Source organism: Acromyrmex echinatior, chromosome 15, assembly GCF_024713525.1.
Source record: "Acromyrmex echinatior isolate Ae372 chromosome 15, ASM2471352v2, whole genome shotgun sequence".
NCBI lineage: Eukaryota > Metazoa > Arthropoda > Insecta > Hymenoptera > Formicidae > Acromyrmex > Acromyrmex echinatior.
This window is the reverse complement of record NC_141866.1, coordinates 6,295,415-6,312,071: the sequence shown is the minus strand read 5'-3', so window position 1 is coordinate 6,312,071 and position 16,657 is coordinate 6,295,415. Positions and strand designations below refer to the sequence as shown.

The 16,657-nt window shown below is 29.5% G+C and overlaps 1 protein-coding gene and 1 long non-coding RNA gene across 3 annotated transcripts; one reads left to right on the top strand and one right to left on the bottom strand.

Annotated features, from left to right (window-relative positions):
- Positions 1 to 408: 408 nt before the first annotated feature.
- Positions 409 to 9,494, bottom strand: LOC147907235 (uncharacterized). Its single transcript, XR_015547646.1, has 2 exons — positions 6,097 to 9,494; positions 409 to 5,747 (listed from the first exon to the last, which is right to left on the bottom strand). It is a non-coding gene; the product is annotated as an uncharacterized LOC147907235 (long non-coding RNA).
- Positions 9,495 to 10,553: 1,059 nt separating this feature from the next.
- Positions 10,554 to 15,770, top strand: Rpn13 (regulatory particle non-ATPase 13). Of its 2 annotated transcripts, none has more exons than XM_011060947.2 (5): positions 10,554 to 11,050; positions 11,237 to 11,353; positions 11,890 to 12,226; positions 12,285 to 12,430; positions 14,968 to 15,770. In XM_011060947.2, exons 1-5 carry the CDS (start codon positions 10,850 to 10,852, stop codon positions 15,361 to 15,363), a joined length of 1,197 nt encoding a protein of 398 aa, XP_011059249.1. In that variant the 5' UTR covers positions 10,554 to 10,849; the 3' UTR covers positions 15,364 to 15,770. The 2 variants fall into 2 exon arrangements, with proteins under 2 accessions (XP_011059249.1, XP_011059250.1); XM_011060948.2 differs by having other exon boundaries at positions 10,555 to 11,050; positions 15,136 to 15,770.
- Positions 15,771 to 16,657: the final 887 nt, after the last annotated feature.

Genomic DNA, 16,657 nt, shown 5'->3' with positions numbered 1-16,657 from the left:
AAACACCAGCAGTCTTGTTAAAAGAGGTTGTAAATCCCGAATCTTCCAGACCACTTACGATAGTAATGAAATAGTAATTTTCGTAGCATGTCAATTGCAATTACCATTTTCATCACTTTTTTAATATAATATTAAAATTCGTAAGAAAATATATTCAATCATCTATCTACCCACTAAAAATCATCACTTATTAAAAATGAATAGAACAGAATAATTTCCTTACGAAATAGTGATTACGAAAGAATATATTTAATAATAATAAAATACATGCATTATTGTAATTTTTTATATGTATGGGTACAAAAGTTTCTCGGGTACCAACTGTTCGAGATAAGCCGAACCCGATAATAACAGGATTTTAAAGAATATTCATACTGAAATATTTATTATATAAAATTTAACAATTCCTTTTTTCTATATGCTTCAAAAATTTTAATTATCAATATCCCGCTAATATGAGGGTACCCATTCGACTTATCTCGAATTTTTTCTACCCACACATTTTTAATTAAATTCATATAATCATGATACATTATTAAAAGAATATGAAATACTTTGGTAAAAATTATCTAAATCGACAAATATTAAAATTTGTCAAATATAATGTCATAATATCTGCATGTATTTTATCATAAAAAATATACATATAAATTAATAATAAATAATTTTCTGGAATGGCGGGATGTCCAATATCTAAAAATGATTTTAAAAATAACAGTTAGAAAATTAAATATACACATTCGTAATCATATTTTTGTTAGAGCAATCATCAAAAAATAAGCAAATTGTTTGTATAAAAATTAAATTTATTTATTTATTAGGTGTTGGAATTAATTCGTAACGTTTTTAATGAAAGAATGTTATTTATTTCACATGAGCATTAAAAAATACATTAATGAAAATACTTCCCATCACTTGTAAAACGCTACGAATTAATTCCAACACCTAATAATAATTTGGATTTAAACAAATAATCATTATATATTTATATTAATTATATATAATACTAAATTTTATTTGTTATTAAGACAGTATTGTTACTAAAATTATTATTAGTGGGAGAACATTTAATAAAACAAAGAAAGCGATGAAAATTGTATGCTAAAATATACTACTGAATTATAATTTCGCAACTTGACTTTAAAATATATAGTAATTATCATTGAGACTCATTGACAAAATTATTACTTCCAGTAACTGCAGACGAGAAAATTCGGGATTAATTCTAATTCTGTATAAGAATCTTCGAAGAGATATCAAACTAGACTTCGCGAATGGACTTCATAAAAAGCGAAGAATAACTCTCCATGATGAAAATAATTTCGACTTTCTATCGGTACAAAGCACGCAATCTGGCATATTTTGACGCGAAAGACAGCTTTTGCATATAATAAATTGATCACTAAAATATATTTGTAATTCTATAATGTTAAAAATGTAAATATCAAAAAACAAGCAAAAAGTTAATATTTAACTTGGTTCAGTTAAAGCTTCAATCTTCATGATTTATTTAATAATATACTAATAAATCTGAAGAAAAATTGATGATTATTTTAACATAAAAATTTTAGAAGTTACTTAAAATTATTAATAACTTTTTAATTCAAAATAAAATCCAATTGAAAAAAATTTTGTTAATTAAATATTTATTAAACTTATTAAATTAATAAACAATTTTTGTTATTATGTTTCGTCGATTTCGTATAATTTACATTTAAATTATGTAATAATTTGATTTACTATGACAAAACAAATGCTATCTGCATTAAACAGATATTCAATACGGATATATATATTCCAGTAAATGAATAACTTATTAGTAATCGTTGGCAAAAAGTATTACAAAAGTAAGTATATATGATAGCATTTATCTAGACATAGTTTACATAAATTTTACAATACATACCTAATACTATTATAAGTACATACATTTATTTACAATACAATTAATTACAATATATAATATACAATATAACGCGTTACATAATTTCGACGCGTACAGAATTTTACAAAAAAGTTTAATTTCAGGGTAGCTGAAAAATCAATAAAATTTGAAATTAATTAATTTTATTTTTATATTTGATAATTGGAACGGGATGCTCTGATAGGAGAAATTGGGATCAAAAGTAACACGGTAAGTTGTAACACTTATATAAAAACGTTATAAACAAAATACAAAAGCGTAAGGAAGAGATAGAAGTTTATAATATATTTATTAAACTTCTGTCTCTTCCTTACACTTGTATATTTTGTTTATAACGTTTTTTTTTATATAAGTGTTATAACTTATACTTGTTACTTTTGACTTCAATCTTCCCTAATTAATAAAACTCAAAATTAATTAAAAATTTTATTCAATTTTTAATTCCTCCTTTCCAATTATCAAGTATGTACATATGATGTGTTTATTTCTGCCTGTCTATACTTATCGTCCTACCTACACCGTCCCTACCTATTCATACTTATTGTCCTACCTACCCGTATTTTTATTTATTTGCCTATTCGGATATACTTATCTCCACCCGTGTTTATCTACATTACTTCATAAATGAGCAATAACCGCGAATATAATATGTTAATGATTGCATTTATCAGAGAAAAAAAGCTTTTCAATTGTTGTAAAATTCTTTAATACGATTGATTCTTGCTTTGGTTTCTTATGGATTTTAAATGTCTAAACCAATCATGTTGAAGAATTTTACAACAGTTGCAAAGTTACTTTTTTCGCTGAATATAATCAATGTCTAACCATTCTATCGCTGATAAATTCAGCGGGATGAATCGCGATTATATTAATCGCGATCATACACTGATAAAAAAAATTTGCTACTGCAGCAAATTAGATGGTAAAATATGACATAGCATTTTTAATTGGCTATAGCAGCCAATTTTTGGTTCGCAATGTCAGTATAGGATTTCGATAGGTTAATACTAAAATTGACTGCTGTTATCAATTAAAAATGCTATATCATATTTTCCATCTAATTTGTTGTAACAGCAAATCCTTATTTTCAGTATACTAATAATAAATAAGTAATAAAGAGTAATAATTAAAATAGGCTTTCTTTAAAATACAAAAAAAATTAACAAATATAAAGGACTAATGAGAATCAGCGCAGATAATCAAGCGCAAGTTTTGTAGATTTTTTAAATCTACATAACTTGCGCTTGATTATCTGCGCTGACTCTCATTAACCCTATTGTTTGTTGTTTTTTTGTGTTTTAAATAAGCAATAATTCAAAAATAATAAGAACTCGCAATTTGCAAGTAAGTTACCCTCCCGAATATCCAGTTTACCTTTTAAAAATTTAGATTGGTGTTATATACCAACCTACCTTGTATACAGATCTCTTCTTTCTTCTGGCCAGATTGATCTCACCTTTTGTTGTTCCTGGCCAATATTCTGGTATCATATTCCAGAATAACAAGGAGAAATACTCCTTTTTGCTGCCGGCTAACATCGCCGGCAATAAGCGTAATGATTTTACGCTTTCGATGCGCGAAACACGAACGCGTCGCGAAGGGGCAATCATATTAATGAAATGAACTAAATATTAATATGGATAATTATCAATAATAATAATAATAATAATAATTCCTTTAATATACGAATAAATGTCGCGATTATTTTTTATTCGCATTTATTAAAAAATTAAAAATATAATTACTCGATTAAAAATAAATTTAAATTAAAAAATCTATACAATGCTTTGATTTCAAGAGTCTCGAATATTGTGAAATTAAATTAAATTTCTTTATATATAAACTTTATAATGTAATCAATAAAACTTTAATTTAAAAATATATGAAAAATATACAAAAAATTACTAAATCGAATCCGACAAAATTCAAGGTTCATGTACGTATTTTTAACGATTCGAACGATTCGTTGCTGAATCTCATCTCGAAGCATGCGGAGATGAAAAATTCAGATGAACGATGTAAGATCCGAAAGGGATAATTTTCCTTCACGTCAATAAATATTTGTATTTTGTATATTATTAGAATAATTTTTTGTATGATTTAGTATATCAAAATAATAAAATATTTTAAATATGCAAAACTGAACGCGATTTTAAAATAATTATGGAATAAAATTCTTCTATTTCTTGATATAAAATGTATTTTATATCATTTATTTATTTTGGATCTTACATCATGTACTATTTTACTATTTAACTGGTATAAAATCCAGTTACTACATATGGATAAGTTATAAAAGATCAGGCTAAAGTCAGTGCATTGAAATAAATCATAACAATTCATAAAATGTCTCTTATATAAAAGCGAGATCAATATTATATGCGTTACATTAGAATTTTCGTTGTTATTTCATTAGTAACATGTATACAAATAAGTATAAAACAATAGAAGGAATTTTTAAAAAAATAGTACACATTATACATATAGATACTGCTTTTCTGCATCAACTTGTAAAAAACTTAATCCTGAATGAATATTTGGGAATAGGATAGATAGGAAAATTAATAAAATAATATTTGTTTGTTACACTATAACAAACGCTTTTCTATGTTATAATATTTATAGATAATAATTTCATTCATTCTAACTATTATTTTATATAAACTTTATATTTTTTTATTTTATATATTTATATATTTATTATATATTTATATATATTTTATATATTTTTATTTCATATATTTTAAAAACGAATATTTTATTCTTTTTTATTTTTATTTCCAAGTATGTCAAGATGTATATTCCCAGGAAAAAGTATTTTATATATATATAATTATATAAAATTATACGATATAAAAATATGTATAATTTTATATAATTGTATATATATGGACATTAGCCTCATTTGAACTTTTATTACTTTTCATTTTATTGTATATAAAGGAACATATATATATAATTGTATATATTTATATAATATATAATTATTGTATATAATTATATATAAAATATTTTTTCCCGAGCAATTTAATATTGTATAAAACATGACCATCGAAACAACCTATTTTTGAGCTTGAATTACTTAGTATCAAACCGAGCTTGAGTTACTTCGTATCAAATTTACATTAACATACAAATTTACAATTAATAAATAAAATTTGAGCTAAATTAAATAATCTTCCTGAGTTAAATAGTTTTTCTTTATTCTTATAATTAAATTAACGAGATGTTATGTAAAAGCAGTGGCGACATATAGGAATAATTACACTGAAAGAAAAGATTGGTTGCTGCAGCAAATTAAATGGTAAAATATAGCATAACATTCTTAATCGGCTACAGCAGCCAATTTTTGGTTGCATTAACCAATCGAAATCCTATACTGACATTGCGGATAGACACAACCAAAAATTAGTTGCAGCAACCAAAAATTGGCTAGCCAATTAAAAATGTTGTGCCATATTTTATCATCTAATTTGCTGCAGTAGCCATTCTTTTCTTTCAGTGTAGAAATAACTCAAACTGGGTGTGTGTAACGTGACATTATAAAAACAGTGCATGCACAATATATTCAATAATAAAATGGTATCCAGGATTAAGTTTATCCTAATCTGTTTTAACTTATCCATTTAAGACAACGGATATATGGTATGCTATACATATATTTATCCGTATATTTTCATTAAATTAATGCATATATGCATTTATAGATATAAAATACATTAAAATTACCACACATCCGTTATCTCAATAAAAATATTGATTCATCACTCACCGACCCGACGCGCAACAGCGGAGTTAAGTCTGCAACGTCGCTACGATGATTCTGTAACATAAAAATATAAAATATAAATTATAACAAACTATAAAGAACACAACATTTAAACAATATTTAAAAAAAAACGCAAAGTTCTCTTAAAATAATCATATAATTTTCAAAATATATAATTTTTATAAGCATCGAATTTTTTAATTCATCATTGAATATTAGATATTTATAAAATAATTATATGTTTTTTAAAACAGATCTTAAAAATTCGTATATATGAAATTTCAAAATAATTTCAAAATAATTCTTTTTCTAATTATCATTTTTAAATCATTGTAAAATAAAACGACTCCAGAATAAATAGAAGAAAGATATTGATTTTACGTAAGTAAAAAATGATATTTACCGCAAGGTTGCTCCACCGGTGCCCGATGCCTCTCCTAGACCTTTTCCTCCTCTCAGAATCGGGTTGACATCCTCTCGCACAGGACACTCGCGTAAAACACTCGCGAATAGTACACTATAAACGCGCGCGGACTATTCATTTATAAAGTCTTTCGCGCGACACTGCGACACTCCACGTTTACAAAACCCATGACAGGATTGCTATTTCGATCAGTGGAATTAACACCACAAGTCGACGAGTACTTGCAAAACACACGGTAAACGCCAAACAAGGGTTAAGCCCCACACGAAAGAAGACGAAATCGATCGTATCGAGTCCGTCACCTCTGGTTTACGCCTACATCACATTTAACATTGACTCAATCATACGCCCTAACTGCTAGTTCTAGTGGGACACAAGTGGTGCTGTACCACGAGCGATGCCAAGAGACTGGTAGACGTGACAAGCTCCTCTAATAAGAGTAAAGTTGGTACCATCGCCGATTGTCTAACAATCTAGACAATTCAAGAAATGAGTTCCAACCCCTCGTCACGAGCTAGCCTTTTACAAGACTACTAGAGCTAGGCTCTGACTAAGTCATATTAAACGCGAGAATCATTTAGATGCTGATAGATAAACGCAGAGAAATGAGCGCCCTGACCAGAGTTATACAACTCCTTTTTGAGCGACCCACCAGGGCAGAATTCTGTAACTCGTTATGCAATCGTTATGTGTTCATAACAACTGCATAATCCGGAATACAGAATACAGGCCCAGAGATGAATCCGAGCCAATCGATTGTTTCTTACCGCTAAGGGCCGAACCATTTGTCGGCAGACAGAGCGTGTTCCTCAATCAGCCGACAGCAACACGTAGTTGCTTACCGCGCGAACACAGCACCATGACGAAGTGCGTGACATTACGCGGCCGGCATCACCTCGTGCCCGGGCACTTGGCGTGAGAGCATTGCAGTGACCGTGACCACTTAAGCAACGTCCCAATGAGAGTTCCGCTTTCCTGTCGAAACATCGAAGATGTAATTTCATCGTCGAACTAGAATGCCATTCGAATGGGTTTTTGTTAAAAGTCCATTAGTCCGATAACTTTGACGGCACTCCCGAAGCAAACGCGCGACGCGACGAACCGGCTGCGGTTCGTTCACTTTCAATTAAATCGGCGGACGAGGGTACGTTAGCTTCCCTGTCGGATTTTTACACGAAGAAAACGATTTTTCTCAATATCTAAAAATTTATCTAGATATATCATTCAGATAAATCCAAAAATTTTTAGATACTTGAGAAAAATCGTTCTTTTCGTGTATATTCTCCGGGTACTGAGCCCTCTCACCACGTCAAGGTGTACCCGTGAGAGGGATAATATCATCTGAAAAATGTAATATACAGTTATTATCTATATTTTTCTACGCAATTATCGGTTGAATTTTAGAAATGAATATCAAACACACGTCAATTTGTTTTCACCATTTCGAAATAAATTCAGAGTTTACTAAAAGGGCTGAATCTCTTATTACGATGTCTCTAAGATATAATTAGAGTCAATGGAATGGGCTAGAGATTAATAAAAAAAGGAATATTTCTTTTACTATCGTCAAACAATTTTAAGTTACATTCAATTTTTTATCATATCACGAAAAATGTAATTCATAAAACGCAAAATTGATTAAATTGTTAATTACGCAAATTATATTAATTGTTAAAGTAGGAATAAATCGCATAAATCGCGTTATTTGCACGAGGATGTTAACGTAGCTTTTTTATGATCGTGTGATATCGTTCGAAGAATAATCGAGAGTTATACTCAAGCGAGACAAAAATGTTACATTTAACAAAATAATTGTCGTCCGTATTTATTGCGACGTAGTAATAAATTTTATTTTTCCATCTCGATTCTTTTATGAATGTTAATTAAAATACGTGCTAGTAATCTGAGTATATTAATAAAGTATAATGTTTCATATTATCTAGCATTTGTCGCGATTCCATTTGAAAAAGAAATGTAAAGAGCGGTATGCGACCTGCCTGTACGAGCTTCGGTAATGGAATGTTTGCGTATGATAACTTCGCATATACGTGACGCGTCATTCGCCCGCCCTTCCTCACCCCCAAAATAATTCCCAAGGTTGCGTGCCGATCACCTAACTGTCGAAATATTAACGCGTATTACAAAATCAGTAAAATAATTTATTCGTTACATTTTTAAGATTCTTCGATAAATAAGCTTTATTGCACACGATCTTTGCTTTATTTTTTGGATTCGCACACAACTTATCTATATCTTAGATATTTAAAATTGTGTTACAATAAGCGATTAGTTTATAATAACTTATTTTTACACGAAATCCACGCAATGTACGCAATATTTTTAACAAAAGATTCGACGCATTTTAGCTGTTCATTACTTTTAAATCGTAATCCGGTAATTTAATAAATCTAAATGTTTGCATCGTATGCTTTCGATCTGAAAATAGAGAGTGATATATAAAGCCATCGACGTGCTATCACTCGTGATCATTAAATAAAAGTAAAAGTATCGGTTTAAACGTGATAATTCGTCGTAATTTCTAAATTATCTAAATTATATTTCGACGCCTATTTCGAGCGTGTGATAGTATAATTATATACAAATGGCAATCGCGCGTTCACGGATCGCAAATTATGAGCATCGATCAATTCGCGTTCGTAGATAATTTTCGTGGATTAATGCGACACGCGGAGCGTTTCGTACGACGTGTATCTCGTTCCGAGGTCACCGAGCGAATGCTGAAGTGATGACGTATGTCAACCACGCCGAGCGGCATGCTCCCCCCACTCCTCGTCATTTAGCTATCTTACTATTGTGTATGAAAAATATTCACGGTTTATTCATTTATTCATATTTTACATGATTTTTACAAACGGGTATCGTCGTATATTTTGCGCTTTGCTTTGTGGCATATCTGGCACTAGTTTAATCTTATATTACTTGCGATTCTTTTTATAAATGTAATTGATAATTATTCGTGTGAGGTATTTTTGATATTCTAACGATACATTATGTCTCAATTTTCATTATACTTTTAAATGATTTATACTTAAACAAAGATTGATAATATTCTATACATCCTTTATATAAAAATATGTGCAATTTTTCATTAATATTGTGAAACAATTTGCGCTGAATACAGCTTTGGTTGAAATCTCTTATTAAATATCTTGTTAATCATTATTTAATTTTTCAGCTAAAAAATTAATTTATGACACTACTTGCTGTAAATAATTCTGTGTTTAAAAAATTCTTTAAATTAATGTCGATCCTGACTAGATAAACTAACTGTTACAACTTATTTAAAATATAAAATATAAAATAAGTTTCAGAAACTTATTTAAAATAAAAAGTATAGATTCGGGAAACTTTAAAACACTAAATAAAAAATAAATCAGAAGTGTAATTATTTAAAATAATAAATACTAAATAACTTTTATATTTTTTATTTAAAATATACACTGAGAGAAAAATGTTTGGTATTTGTAACTACAATTACATATTACTATAATTATGATTATTAACTATAATTACATATTACTATAATAATAATAATAACATTAACTATATATATAGTTCTAGCAACAAATATATATAATTAGCCTAAAATGACTATAATTATAACCATAAAATAATTGAAATTACCATAAAAATTATAGTCACTTGAATCATTTTAATGATAATTTCGACTATTTTATGATTATAATAACTATAATTATAGTCATTTTAGATTGCTAATTATATACATTTGTTGCTAGAATTATATACATAGTTACTGTTATTATTATTATAGCAGTATTAATCATGATTATAGTAATATGTAATTATAGTTACAAAATATTTTTCTCTCAGTGTATATTTTAAATAACTTTATTTAATTCCTTAATATACACTCTTTAGTTTTGGATATCCTATTACTATATACACATTGAATCATTCGTGTTTTAGATTAATTTTCATCATTTTTATAAGTATATAAATATTATATTAAACAATTTTTACGTATACTTTAATATCTTTAGAAAGTATTTGTAAAATTGTTTATTTATAACAAATTGTATATGCTCCGTACGGAAATAAATCAGGTGCTTTTGATGGAAGTAAATCGCGTTGAAATCGCTGAAATAAATCTATCAAATTAATAGAGATTTCAACGATTTCAGCGATTTATCATCAGAGACTGTGTTCCACTTAACGCTCGCAACGCTCGCGAGCATTGTTTGTCTTTGTTTAATATTCGATAAATAACAAGAATGAAATCATTCCACGAGAGATGTGAGCGTTAAGTGGAACACTGCCAGAAGCACCGAAAAAAAAAGGATGTTGTGTAGTTTGCATCCACTTCTTCAGAGGGCAGTAATATGCGGTTACAGGAAAATGGCTCTTATGTCCTTTCGGATTTCTCTCTGATGTAGGTTTGTTTCGCACCGCCATCTTGAAATGCAATCAAATGCAATGTCATCGGCAGGTCTCGTAAGCGCTCGTATCGAGTACGTTCGTAGAGACCTTATTAGCATTATGTGTATCATGTGGTATCATTCTACCTTCATCGTTTATTAGATTGAAGACAAGGATAGAATGACACAATAGAGCTAATAACGTTTTCTTGAGGCTTTGAACGCACCCATCATATAAGTGATAAGTAGCATAAAGTAGGAGCAACTAGGAGTGCGTCGGCTGTTCAAGAGTCTTGTTCGTCTCGTACAGAAATTTTCGTTTTATATCGGCAAACATGTCAAGCGGTGCGCTTTTCGGTAATAATGCTTCTCGCGGTGCCTCGAAAAATCTTGTCGAATTTAAAGCTGGCAAAATGACCGTGAAAGGAAAGATGGTTTATCCGGATACGAGGAAGGGCCAGCTCTACGTCTATCAGTCTGACGATTCATTGATGCATTTCTGCTGGAAGGACCGAACGACCGGAGTAGTTGAAGACGTACGATGATTATTCTTGCTCTTAATGAATCTCTAAAAAAATCATGTAAATGAAAAAGTGATTTTCGTTCAATCCTGTGCGCCGAGAAACTACACTTCTTAATTATTTTATTACATACTTGATTTGCCGTTTGTATTAATATACATCATATATGCTCCATAATCTAAAGTATTATATATTTTTCAGGACTTAATTATTTTCCCTGATGATTGTGAATTTAAACATGTTCCTCAGTGTAAGACTGGCAGAGTGTATCTTTTAAGGTTTAAGTCATCGAATAAAAAATTCTTCTTTTGGCTACAGGTATATAAAATAAATTTTGTAACGTACAATTAGGCCACTATTTCATTTGTGTGTTTTTTGTCGTACGACAAATTTTTCATGTTTATTGATTAGCTACAAGATACAGAGATTCGAGGACCTCTCTGTCCTGTACACATTTGTCGTGCAATGAAAACATACAAATGAAATAGCAAACTCCTACAAAATTATTACAGTTATTAAAATAAATTGATTTATATCTGTATTATATATTTATTTAGCAAGCATTTGGTATTTATCCTATATTATGTTATAATCAGCTGTCTGTGTATTAAACATAAAGTTATATAATAGTAAACCATATGCTTTCATTAGAGACATTAGTAAGAGGAAAACAGTTACTTTCCTTCTATTATGCAATATGTGATAGAGAAAATAGCAGATCACATATATCTCTATCTTTTATATGTTGCCTTTAGCCATATATGAATGTACAGTTTGTATATATTTATAATATATACTGTATTATATATATTTATTAAACATGATTTTAAAAAATGCATATTTTCCTTGTATAGGATCTTAAAACCGATAAAGATGAGGAGCACTGCAGAAAGATTAACGATGTACTAAATAATCCACCGACTCCGGGATCCCAGAGAAGTGGTGGTACCAATGCTGAAGGAGATCTTCAGAATCTATTGAACAACATGTCGCAGCAACAGCTTATACAGTTGTTTGGCGGCGTTGGTCAAATCGGTGGTCTGGGCAGTTTATTAGGTACAATGAATAGACCACATGGTGTTCAGAGTACAAGGGCTTCCACTACAACTTCATCTACTCCAGCCACTACGAACGTAACTAGACCGCCTCATTCATTGACTCCTGGACCTAATACGGATTCTAAATCTTCGAGTGAGTTTAAATTGTTTGTTCAAATGAAACAGCCTATCCTAATGATGTATTTATCTAGGTAATAATAAATCATCAACGAGAACAACAACTCCGTCCACGCCTGCTGCGACAGCAGCAGCTCCAAGCAATAGAATACAACTTAGCGATTTGCAGAATTTTCTATCGGAAATTCCGACGCCATCTCGAACGGAGCCAGCTGTGCAGGTAATATCATATTGCTTTTTCATATCTATTACTGAGTTAATCTGATCGTTGGATTGAATTGAAATTTCAATTGAAAAATGAATTTTCTAAAAAATGACTGGTGCAAATATAATGCAATGTACATACTATTTTTTTAAATTGTAATAATTGGATTAGAAGAATTTTGACTCTGCATGGAAAAACGATAACAGGTAATTGAAGATGTTAGTGTTTTGTGAGTAGAAGATGCCTCTGTCATAAGTGTTTAATGTGCTGATTACAAATATCCATTTATATAGAGTATCCTAAAATTTTCCTAATAGTTTTTTCTTTCCATCATAAATTTTTTGGTTTTTTCATGATCAATTCATATTTTCATTTAATGCAAATGTCAAAGCGTCTAAAATTTTTACATAATAAATAATTGCAACTTTTAATAAATTAAACTTAAAGAAAAAAAAATAAAATTATCCTTATTTTATTAATATTAGATTTTATATCTATTTGAATATAAATTTTTCTAGCTTAATTACTAAAATCTAAAATTACATAAAATTAGAAATGCAATGACATCTTTATTAAGAAAAAAACATTCTCTTTAAATTCGCTATGAAAAGGAATAATTAATATTTTTTATAATTCTGAGACACTATAAATGGCTTTCAAGAATATCAATAATAATGAAACATCATACATTGAATTGCATTATAAAGTGTTTCTCGAAAGTTAACTTTGCTATGAACATGTGCATGTCATTATTTTTATTTTTTAATACAAAGATTGCAGTATTAAATGTTTTATAAAAATCTGATCTTTTATTTAGCAAAGTCGTCAATCAAATATCAATTACAAAATTTGATTAATTTCTTAAAGAAATATGTATTATACATTGCGTTTGCGTTTGTATCTCATTCAAAAAAATTTTACGGCTGATGTTATTATTTTTAGGAATAATTTGATAAATTTTTGTATCAAAGATAAATTAATTAAATTAATAATAATATTTATTGGATAAACTCAATTTTTATGAGTTTATTTAATTTAGTTTACATACATACACACACATACACACAAATAACGTATTTTTTACAAATACGAAAAGATAAGATTAAATCTCTTCTCTCATCCTATAATAGTTGCAAGACTGCACATCTGTTTAGTACATTTTAAATCTTAAAAGAGATATTAAAATAAGTCTCTCTCTCTCTCTCTCTCTCTCTTCTCTCGGTTATAACATTGATTATGCATAAATATTACAAATTATTTATTTTATCAAATAAAGAGATAAAAAGATACCGAATATTTATCATAAAATCACAGTCATTGATATTTTAGATTAATATTTATGTAGAATTAATATACTAGAATAAAATCAGAGGAGCGAAAGAACAACAGTATTTTCACATAATTTACATAAAAATTTATATAAAAAATATATGTAATATTCTGAAAATACGGTATTTTCACATAGTTTACACATAAAAAATATATGTATAATAGTATTCTGAAAGCACAATAAACGACGAAACCAAGCAATCACAATAGAAGAAAATCTATGTGGAAGTTCTTAATAACGTGAACAAAGTGTAAAAAATTCAAAGATTGTTTATCATGGAACAGATTATCTGTCGTATAATACTAATTGTGTATTTTTTACAGCTACTATCATTATCAGGAATACATAAAGTGCCATTCTTGATAACAGAAGTTGCAGAATAGCTTTCAGACTCATTCAGTATTTTACAAGTGTTTAAAATGGTTCTCTCTCTGAGTGAGCGCGAATTTTTTAGCTTTGTTATTTGTATTATTTGTGAATAATTAGTAACTGGTGTATAATATATTGCGATGCTAGAAAATTAACATTGAAAATATTATATGTACACTTAAACTAACAAAGCCATTACAAAAAAAAGTTTGTGATGGAATAACAGACTTCGTAGTTAATTAATATATCTAGATTCAATTGGAATTTTAATGTGTTATAGCTATGTTTATGTGTTAGTTTATGTGCTTGTAGATGATAATATCATTAGAAGTCACGTGATCAATAAGTCCTAGCTAATATGTTTTACGATGCTGTGTTTGCCTTTCTCTTTGAAACTCAGTAAGGTTTTAATAATCTATAAGTGAACTGCTCTCAATGTTACACAGTCCAACACATTTTTTTGTAGTAATATTTCTTTGAAAAACTGTTAAACATATTATATATTTCCTACAATACTGTGAAATTATGTTACTAACACGTGTTTACTGTTAAGTTACTGGATACGAAGTATTTTGATCAAGCAAAGTGTTAAAAAAAAGAAAACAAGTAGTAATAATTTTTTTAAATTCATGTCACAATCTGGTTGCCAAACTAATTAGTTAATCCGTAATATATTGTAATAGAGCAAGATTAGAGAAAAGACAGAGGCATGGTTTTCTCACTGTTCAATACTATCCTTTGTCTGAACTTTTCCTGGCTGTCGGAGACTCTGGTTCTGCTGAGCAGTTGGGGAAGTTTCTCTGGGTATGTCTGTTGTTTTCGTCCAGCTACAGCGCAGCTTATTGTCCGGCAGAGGGGCGTAGCGACAGAGCTGACCAACGCTATCCCAACGGCGATCTCTACGACGGAGAGCTTGGAGAGTGCTATGAACGTGCACTTGCCACCTGGGGACAACCTGTCTACCACGCTATCATCTCCCCAGTTCTCCCAGGCGCTATCAATGTTCTGGTCTGCTTTGCAGTCGGGCCAGGCGGGCCCTGTCATCCGTCAATTCGGCTTGGGATCGGACGCCGTCAATGCCGCATCCAGTGGAAACATCGAAGAATTCGTCAGCGCTCTGGAGTCCGAAGCGAAGAACGGTCAAGGACAGCAAGCGCAACAGGGACAAGATGACAAGAATAAGAAGCAATCATCGGCCGCTAGTCCTGATAAGAAGGACGATGACGACGAAGGCATGGCTTTAGACTAAGGATGGAATTTGTATGCATCTCTCATTTCAGGCGTTGCCTTTTTTTATTTAGAAATCATGCGTTACATTATTATTATGTTACAATGAATACGCAATAAAAAATCTTACTGGATATATATTTTTCTTCAAGATAATTTAAACATATATGTATAATTTCAGTAACATTTTTGGATGTATATCTAAGCGTTTCTCTATGTCTTCGAAAATCCACGACGTTAATCTTGTATATTAATGAGAGATTAGCAAACACGTTGACTAAAATATAGAAACAAGAAATTTCATCACGTGTTATCAAAATTACACATATGAAAATTGATATATTGGGCCTTTTGTATACATTTATTGGATTTATTAAACTGCGAACGCTTCAATAAAATAATTTAATAAAATCGTATATATGTACAAAATTCGTGTATTGTATGAGTATCCAAATATGTCTCGAAGCTTTGTACTTAAAATCATTTAAATTGTTCAAATACCGAGTCATTATCGCATTTCTATCACGTTTCTATTTTTTAGATTATTACTACATTTCTTATATAAAAAATAAGATTATGAAATTTGTTGACTTGATTATGTCCCTTATATTTAAATATTTGGTCACTTTATTTTTCTTATTTTATTTACTTGAATCTTTTAGCGAGTAGAAAATATTTTTTTTTAAAAAGACTTTATTTTTTAAATTTCAAATTTTATTTATAACTTAAAAATAAGTAATTCTGTAAAAAAAAAATATTTTGTGAAAATATTTAATGAAACAGTCGTCAAATATAGAATTTAAATTGTAAGAAACGGAATGGCGGGAAAGAACGGTCCAATCATGCGCTTTTGTTTACGACGCACAAGCGTTTTATTGGACCTATACGATAATCGATATATAGTGTCAGCTGAGTTCTATCAACTCCATGGTTGACAAAAAAAAATAAGTTAGTGCTATATCGTCAAGTTACTATTAGTAAAATATAAATTACGACATAATTAGTGCGATTATTTGGATTGATTTTCTCAGGCAAAAAAGGCTAGGTCAAAAAAGCAGAGGTTGTTCAGGGTGACGCCGTAAATGTGTCGTCAGATATTTATACGTTTGATCGCGATGGTATACGATTGGCTATTTGATCATGACATCATGCAGGTGCGGCTATAGCGCGAGAAGCCAAACATTTCTATTTATGTAACAATTTTTATAGAAACAAAAATTATTAAAAAATAATAAATCGACGCAACAATCAATTCTAAAACATTTCTAAAATTGTAACGCCATCTCCAAAAGTCTTCAAATTAGATGATAATCTCG

Coding starts and splice junctions, on each gene's coding strand:
- Rpn13 (XM_011060947.2), top strand. CDS start 10,850: ATGTCAAGCGGTGCGCTTTTCGGTAATAATGCTTCTCGCGGTGCCTCG. Junction 11,051..11,236: donor CGACCGGAGTAGTTGAAGAC/GTACGATGATTA, acceptor TATATTTTTCAG/GACTTAATTATTTTCCCTGA. Junction 11,354..11,889: donor AATTCTTCTTTTGGCTACAG/GTATATAAAATA, acceptor TTCCTTGTATAG/GATCTTAAAACCGATAAAGA.